Source organism: Malania oleifera, chromosome 4 (assembly GCF_029873635.1).
Source record: "Malania oleifera isolate guangnan ecotype guangnan chromosome 4, ASM2987363v1, whole genome shotgun sequence".
NCBI lineage: Eukaryota > Viridiplantae > Streptophyta > Magnoliopsida > Santalales > Ximeniaceae > Malania > Malania oleifera.
In genome coordinates this window covers 76,356,876-76,365,971 of record NC_080420.1, presented here as the reverse complement: position 1 = coordinate 76,365,971, position 9,096 = coordinate 76,356,876, and the positions used below count along the sequence as shown (strand labels likewise).

Below are 9,096 nucleotides of genomic sequence, written 5' to 3'. Positions count from 1 at the left end.
GTTATGTTGAGAGCACGGTACCGTAGCTATAGGAAGAGATATCAATGCAGCCACACTATTCGAAAAGTGTTGGTCAGTATAGAAAGTTGATTTGGCTGGCGAAAGGGGTTGAGTATGTTTCTGGTATACAGACAGGTTCGGTAGGCAAATTAGACTAATGGATGAATTACTTTGACTTAGCATTGGTCGGCTGGCCATATGCTAAGTCCAACCTTTGGGCCGCGCAACCAGTCATGGGGGTTATACATGTCGTTTATCCATGTAGGGAGGTTCTTTTACTTATATTTGTAGAAATAAAGAAAAGTTTGTATTTTTAATAATGGGTGTGAGTTACAATTACAAATACAAATTTATTTAAAATTAGATTAATGGTTATATTTTGTCTACACTAAAACTCATATTAGCTACACTCTGATGATAATCTATTCTGTCTTATTGAGAGGCGTCTCACCCTATGATTATCCAATATTTTTCGGATGCCATGTGGAGTATAACAGTTATTAGAGTAGCGCAATGAAGTGTGAGTGGGATAGAAGGTTGTGTTTAGAATTGTATTATTTTATTTATGTTTTTAATGAGTTCAAATCTTTATTGTGAAAATGGGATTGATATTGTGATATTGGGATAGTTTAGTACTCTGGTATTTAGTATTCGAGGACTTCCACTGTCTTTATCAGTGATTATTATAACATGAAATATTTAGGTTATTACTAGTGGTATTAGAGAAATTAAGTGAAATTTTTTGGGTCATTTCAGTTGGTATCAAAGCTTAGGATACAGATTCTGTAGACCTTAGGAATGATTATTACTAGAGTATAGGTATGAAGTAGGATGAGGATAGGAATGGGTAGGCTGGGTGTTGTAGGAGTGATCGGATATAGGATGCTTAGCAAAGTAAAGTACAACAAACAAATTGGAATTTTGGAGTTTTGTTTCGCAGCCAAAAGTAGAAATTCATCGAGGGTTTTTGGTGATTTTTCTGGAACAATCGACGGTTCCAAAAAAGTCACGGCAAACCATTAACGTTTTTCTTCCCAAATGTTGCACTATGATCTTTTTCTTGTGTAAATAGTCATTGCAAGGAATGAGCTACCATTTGCAATATTGGAATATATGAAATAGAATTTTGCACATTTTTGGGAATATGCGCACCTTTGCACATTTGAGTATACTCTTAGCTCTCTATGGTTCCTTTATGGTTTAATGTGCGTGAATCTGAGAGCCACTAAAAGAATGTTAGTGGCTATCCTCAAATTTAGATGCTTAGAATTTGCAGGGGTTCTTCAATGGTGAAATCCTTGTGGATATTGATTATCTTAAGGTTTCATGAAAAGTTATGGTTCTTTGGTGTATGCCATTCTCTCTCGTGTTTCTTGTGCTTAAAGAAAATATTCAATCTTTCCATATTTCTATAAGTCAGCCATGGGTCTTTGGGCCACTCTTCAAGGAGAGTATAGGGTCAAAAAAAAAAAAAAAAATAGTCCCAGTCTGCTATAAAAATGTCACGGAAGTAAATGTAGATTTTGTTCGAGCAAAAGAGAAATAGAAGATATTTTTTACAGCCTATGAGTCAAGAATTCAATGAATTTAGAATTTCAAAGACTGAGGACCCTTTTTAAAGTGGAAAAGTTTAGATGTGATGTTTTGGTTGCTTGGAGGAGAAAACCCAAATTTGCAGTTAATGGAGTTAGATTCCCTTATTTGGGGGTTAGATGGATTTGGGAATGTTTACCTTCACTTTTGAAAATTTAAGAAAAGTACTCATTGCAAAATTTAGCAAGATAAAGACTTGGATGGGTACAAAAGAAAATTAGAATGGCAAGCTTATGGAGTTGAGTTTACAAATGAATAGAAAAGGTTCTTGCAAGAGTAGCAAGCGATGGTGGCTTTGGAGAAGACGACTGTGGTTGTGCCTCAATCTGCAAAACAATTATTTCGAGGTTGGAAGGAGGTCCTATCCAATTGTTTAAATTTAGTGAACAGTGGAAGGCAAATTGGAAATTTCAGGCGTTCTGAATGAGTATTGTTTTATAGGCTAAAACATTGTTAGTTAGAAGAGAAGTCTTCCTTTTGGTTATTCAAAAAGAGGTCAACTAGTGAGAAAAGGGTAGTTAAGGATGTTGCTATTGAAATTGTTGAACCACTGCATTTGGGGCTCAACCCACAATATGTTGTGTTAGCTAAGGAAGAAAATAGCGGTGGTCTCCTTCAAGTTATTTGTGGTCTTCATTCTTCATCTTTTGCATTTTTACAATTTAAGGTTGAATTCTTTCTAATAGTGGGGAAATAATGCGGTTTGTAAGAACCTTACCCAAGAAATGTGGATTAATAAAATAACAAAGGAAAAGGGAAATAAAAAGGGACAAATCGGCAGGGCTTGTCGATGAGGGAATGAGCCTCGTTGACGAAGTCCCTTCAGTGGATCGGCAATGAAATGTTGAAATCTCAGGCTCGTCGATGAGGCCACACTGTCGTTGACGAACATCCTTCTTCTACTCATCAATGAGTGCTCCAATTTGTCGACGAGACTAGCCAGGTCAGCCAAGTTATAATTATCCTATTCATTTCTTAAGTGCTATGAAACCAAAGATTCTCTCTCTTCTCTCTCTCTCTCTCTAGAATTTGAACGAGACTCTCTTTCTTTAAGGTTTGGGGCCATCTATTACCCGAATCAACAATCCAACGTTGCTACGTGGATCATAAGGAGATTTTCTACAGTTATAGTATATCAGATCTTCGTTTCGAGGATTTTCAGGTTTTGATCCAAAATCAAGGTAAGGGTCCAATTTCATTTTCGGTTCGGTAGATTTGTAGTAGGTAGGATTATATTGAGGTATTGTCGTTCGATTTTAAGGTTTTGGGAACTCGGTTTGCTGTTTTAGAGTCGTTTAGTTCGTGTATTGATTTTCGGGGAAAGGTAAGGGTTTTCTGTTTATATCAGTTATTTTTGCAATCTGATTTGGTAAAACTATGCTTTACGATTCTATGGATGTCTTGGCTACTTATTTGGAAAAATCTATCAGATGAAATGACAGGATATTCGGATTATAGTTTTTGGGAAAAATTGGGGGTTTCGGGTATCATCTCCATTTATGTTGGAAAACTATATATTTGGGTAAACTGTAATATAGAGATGACCGTACCTTTGATTATTTTAAATTATATTTTTGGAATATTTGATATGAGATTGTTACCCAAATAAGTGTGGAATGAGCATATATGTTGAATGATATGTTATGTGAAAAAGCGTGCCGGTTAACTACCGTAGGCTGTGAGTGATTGAAATGAGATACAGGAATGTGAGTTCCAAAATGTTTCAGGTTTTGTGAAAATTCCAAGTTGGAATAAAACCAAAGGCCTAGGACAATCGAAGCATGCCGGTAAACAAACGAAGGCTAAGATATGAGGCCTGCCAGAATAAAACCGTAGGCGGTCGAGTCAGTTAACTACCATAGGCTCAGATATTCGGCTTGAGGTCGAGGGTGTGAAATACGACCTATGATTCTGGTTGGTCACCTAAGGGTGTGAATTTGCACCATGTTTGCACCAGTTGAACACTGTGGGGCTTATGCTATGCCAGGTTACCGAGGGCGCCGTGTCATGTGGCCAACTTTGGCCAAAAAGTGTGATGACACTAGAACAAGGTGTTTTGGTGAGATGTATACTAGAACTGTATTGTGAAAATACCGGAATAGTGAAATGTTTATGTTTTACTGTTGAAATAACACTCACGTATCCACACACTGATATAACCTATTTCTCCCTTACTGAGAAGTGTCTCACCCTTATCATACAAATATTTTTCAAGTCCTTCGAGTAGCCGATACTAGCATCCTAGCATTTCAGGAGCGTGGTCATTGGTTAGCATTGTCTAAGTACTTGTGTAAGTACTAATCTTTGGCTAGGTTGTCATTTTTGGGTTATGTAGGTGCCTAGGGGTACATTTTGTATTATGGGACTAGATCCTGGTTTTGTATAGACTTTGGTATGGTCTTATGAATGTATCAAGTTGAATTATTCCGCTGCGTATATATATTGTGTATGTGATGGTGTATAGGATATGTGAACCCTACGGGGTCAGACCCTTACTTTGTGTAGTATCATGGATGGTTGTATGATACAGGGATAGGTTAGGTTTCTAAATAACACCCTGGGGCCCATTTCCTGGTTCGGGGTGTGACAACTTGGTATCAGAGCTAACCAGGTTGTTAAGTCTTGTAGACTTGGTAAGGCATGATTTTGTGAACATACCAGAGCATAGGATGTAGGGAATGTGCAGCGTAGGTCGAGGGTTGCTTGTAGCTAGATAGGTATTTATTGATGGTATTATGTGTTTTTCCTAGGATGACGATTTTAGTAATATCACAACAAACCATTGATGGTTTCGTGTCGATGTGGTGAGGAAAACCTAGGCCTAAGAGTCTAGAAGTTAACATGATTATTCTGCAACGATTGTGTTAGTGGTGCTATGATATAGGAATTCTAATCTATTCCTAGACTATTTTCAGAATGGAGCCTAAGGATAACAACTGGGATAGTAGCTCAGAAGGGACTCCAAGTGAAGGGTCTCCTTCCATGCCTCGGGGTTTGACCAGGCATATTATATAAGAGATCGAGCAAAGTTTTAGGGAATAGGAGCAAAGACAGAAATGGAGAATTGGGTGCAAAAGACAAAAAGGATAGAAAAGATACTAAGGATATAACTCGATTGTAACAGAGAACTGGGTGCAAAAGATAAAAAAGATACTGAAAGTTCTATATTGTACCGACAAGCAGAAAGTTCTTTATGGTACGTTTCAGCTGGTAGAAGAAGCTGAGAGGTGGTGGATGGCTGTGAGTCTTCTTAAGGAGCAGAGAACTAATTCATCATGGATGACGTGGGGTCGTTTTAAGGTGGTATTCTTCAAGAGATACTTCTGAGCTTCCGTCCGTGGTGCAAAGGCAGATGAATTCTCAAGTCTAACTTAGGAAACCTTGACAGTGCAGAGTTACGCAGCTAGATACATCGAGCTATCTCGCTTTGCATCATGTATAGTCTTAAAAGAGTACCAAAAGACTCAGAGGTTCGAGAAGGGTCTGAGGAAGGACATCTGTAGCCTGGTAGGAATGCTGCATATTCGGGAGTTTCGTGTTCTGGTGGATTAAGTCATCATGGTTGAGGTTGGTCTCCGGGAGGATGAGGTGGTACTAGATCAGAAGAAGCAGTCAGTGCCTTCTAGTTCTCAGACTGGTTCTCGTCAGGGGTGGTGAAAGAAAAGGAACTACAGTTCAGGTAATTTCCAGGGTACGAAATCATGGGGTCCACAGGTGAATCGATCTCATGAGTGTTGTACCAGGTGCTACAAATGGCATGATAGTGAATGCTAGCCATTTGGGGGTAACTATTACTACTATGGCAAATTGGGCCACAAAGCGCAAGACTATCATACACAGATGACTGGTATGCCTGCACCGAGTCAGAATCGGTAAAATAATCAAGTGCCTTGTGGAAACTTTCAGGGAAACACAGCTCAGGCGAGAATGTACTTGATTACTTCAATCGATGCAGAGCATACTGGCAATGTGGTGACAAGTACCATGTTATTGCTTTTAAATAAAGCTATTGTCTTTTTCGATTTAAGAGCAACCCACTCCTTTATATCTTCAAATTTTGTGAAACTGTATGGGGTTGAAACTCAAGTGATGGATAAGGGATTTTTTGTGGCTACACGGTCTGGGAGTGTAGTGATTTACAGGAAGATGTTAGGGAACTGTCTAGTGATAATTTAGGGAAGGCCGCTACTGGTGAACCTGGTAGTGTATAATATGTTTGGTCTTGATGTTATACTGGGGATTGATTGGTTATTGTCCAGTTTTGCTGTGATCGACTGTCGTAGTAAAGTGGTGGTGTTCAAACCTCCTAGAGAACATGAGTATGAGTTCATAGGATCGTGTGTGCGTTCAATGCCACAAAGTCTATCAGCAATGTAGGCAAAAATGTTACTCTTGGATGGGAGTCAAAGGTACCTAGCTTGTGTGAAGGAACCACCTCGGGATAATATGAAATTCGAAGATATCCTAGTGGTTAATGAATTTTAGGATGTATTCCTGGAAGACTAACTCGGTTTACCTCCTGATCGTGAGGTGAAGTTCATTATTGAATTTCTACCCAGGAAGGCATCGATTTCTAAAACTTTATAACAGATGGTTCTAGCTAAACTTAAAGGGTTGAAGGAGCAGCTACAAGAACTACTGGATAAGGGCTTTATCAAACCTAGTGTTTTGCCATAGGAAGCTCCAATATTGTTCCTGAAGAAGAAAGACGAGTCAATGAGAATGTGCATTGATTACCGTGAGATCAATAAGGTAATAGTGAAGAACCGATACCCGTTGCCTCGTATAGATGATCTGTTTGACCAGCTATAGGGAACATAGGTCTTTTCGAAGATCAATCTACGATCAGGGCATCATCAGGTGAAAGTTAGGACTGAGGATGTTGTGAAGACTTCTTTTCAAACTAGATATGGTCACTACAAGTTTCTAGTCATGCCATTCGGGTTGACTAATGCTTCGGAGGTATTTATGAACCTAATGAACAAGGTTTTCCATGAATACTTGGACCAATTTGTAGTGGTATTCATTGCTGATATTTTGGTATTTTATAGGAGTTCGAAAAAGCATGAAAAGCATCTGAGGCTGGTGCTTCAGGTACTGTGGGAAAGGAAGTTGTATGCTAAGATGAAGAATTGTGAGTTCTGGTTGAAGCAGGTCGCATTTCTAGGCCACCTCGTTTCAGAAGGTGGTATCTCAGTTGATCCAGGTAAGATTAAAGCAGTGGTTGATGGGTGAAACCGAAGAGCATGCAGAATGTTTGGAGTTTCCTTGGACTAGCTGGGTATTATCAGCGGTTTGTTGAGGGATTCTCTAAGTTATCTGGACCTTTGACACGGTTGATGAGGAAGGATGTGAGATTTTATTGGGCCAACGAGTGCGAGCAGAGTTTCTAAGAGTTGAAACACCGACTTGTCATTGCTTCGATTTTAACCATCCTGTCTGGGGATGATGGTTTTGTGATTTACTGTGATGCATCTCTAAAGGCTTTGGGATGTGTGCTAATGCAATAGGGGAAAGTAATTGCGTATGCTTCTCGGAAACTCAAGAAGTACGAGAAGAATTACCCCACACATGATTTGGAGTTGGCGGAAGTGGTGTATGCACTAAAGATCTAGAGACACTACTTGTACAGTTAACAGTGTGAGAACTTCACAGACCACAAAAGCCTCAAATACTTTTTCACGCGGAAGGAGTTGAACATGAGGCAGAGGAGGTGGTTGGAACTGATCAAGGACTATGATTGCACCATTAGCTATCATCCGGGGAAAGCTGATGTGGTAGCTGATGCATTGAGTCAGAAGTTAGAGCACGTGTCAATATCTTTAGTGGTAGGTTAGCAACATATCAAACGAGATCTGGAGGGGCTTGGTGTGGAGTTAGTGGATGGTAATCATCAGTCTTTCATTGATAGCTTGGTGATCCAGCTGACATTAGTTGAGAAAATTAAGGCCGCACAGGCCAATGATGAAGAGTTCGTTGTGGTTGTGGAGAAGGTGTAGTAGGGGTTGGCTTCAGATTTTAACATCTCCTAGGGAGGTGTATTGAGGTTTGGAACCAGACTATGTGTTCCAAATGGCGAGGGATAAGGAGGACGATTCTAGAGAAGGCGCATCATTCTTTGTATACGATATATTCGGGTAGCACGAAGATGTATTGGGATTTGCACGAATATTTTTGGTGGAGTGGCATGAAAGGGGAGATTGCTTGATTTATGGAGGAATGTCTGATGTGTCAGCAGGTAAAGGCTAAGCATTAGAGGTCGACAGGGTTGTTGCAGCCATTGAGCATTCCGGAATGGAAATGGGAGCATATCTCCATGGACTTTGTCACCAGGTTACGACCAACAGTTTACAGGCAGAATGCAATATGGGTGATCATTGAAAAGTTAACTAAATCTACTCATTTTTTACTGGTGAAGGTTAGCTACTCATTGAGTAGGCTAGCAGACCTATACGTGTAGGAGATAGTCAGAATGCACGGGCTACTGGTGTCCATTGTTTCATATTGAGACCCAAGATTCACTTCTTGATTTTGGAAGAGCTTACAGGGGACACTAGGGACGAAGCTTACTTTCAGTACATTGTTCCACGCTCAAACTGACGGACAGTCAAAGAGGATGATACAGATCTTGGAGGATATGTTACGGGCTTGCGTGTTAGATTTCGACTGTAGTTGGATTCAATTTCTACCATTAGTGGAGTTTGCCTATAACAATAGCTTCCAAGCTAGTATTAAGATGGCACAGTTCGAGGCATTGTATGGTCGGAGGTGTTGGTCTCCTTTGTACTTTGATGAGGTCCGTGAATCGCAGATATTGGGTCCTGAACTTGTACAACAAGCTTTTGAGAAAGTTAGGTTGATCAGGGATAGAATTAAATCAGCCCATAGTCGGAAGAAGAGTTACATGGATGTTCGCTGTCGTGAGTTGGAATTTGAGGTGGGGGGTAAAATATTCCTGATAATCACTCCGATAAAAGGAGTGACGAGATTTGGGAATAAAGGCAAGCTGAGTTTGAGGTATATTGGACCATTCGAGGTACTTGAACGAGTGAGTCCGATAGCCTACAGAATTGCACTACCTCCAGCGCTCTCTTGGATCCACGATGTATTCCACATTTCCATGTTGAGAAGGTATGTGTCAGATCTGTCATATGTGATTCATTACGAATCTTTAGAGATTGGGGATTCTTTGGCGTATAAGGTGATACCCGTTCAGATTCTGGACTAGAAAGTTCAAAAGTTGCGTACGAAGGAGATACCGTTAGTGAAAGTACTGTCACGAAATCACACGGTTGAGGAGGCTTCTTGGGAATTGGATATGGAAATACACCGGAAATATCCACATTTGTTTTGAGGAATAGAGTTGTAGAGTTGGTTAAATAGGTATGTAATGTTTCTGTTATTTAGAGTAATAATGTGTGGTTAGTCTTTGGGAGGGTTTTGTGATATTGTGAACTCCCGAGACAATGTATATGTAACCACGGTATTCCTCCGCCATAAGTG

At 39.9% G+C, this 9,096-nt stretch overlaps 1 protein-coding gene across 1 annotated transcript; it reads left to right on the top strand.

Moving 5' to 3' along the window:
• Positions 1-8,329: 8,329 nt before the first annotated feature.
• LOC131153834 (uncharacterized) lies at positions 8,330-8,821 on the top strand. Its single transcript, XM_058106286.1, has one exon. It carries the CDS (start codon positions 8,330-8,332, stop codon positions 8,819-8,821), a length of 492 nt encoding a protein of 163 aa, XP_057962269.1.
• Positions 8,822-9,096: the final 275 nt, after the last annotated feature.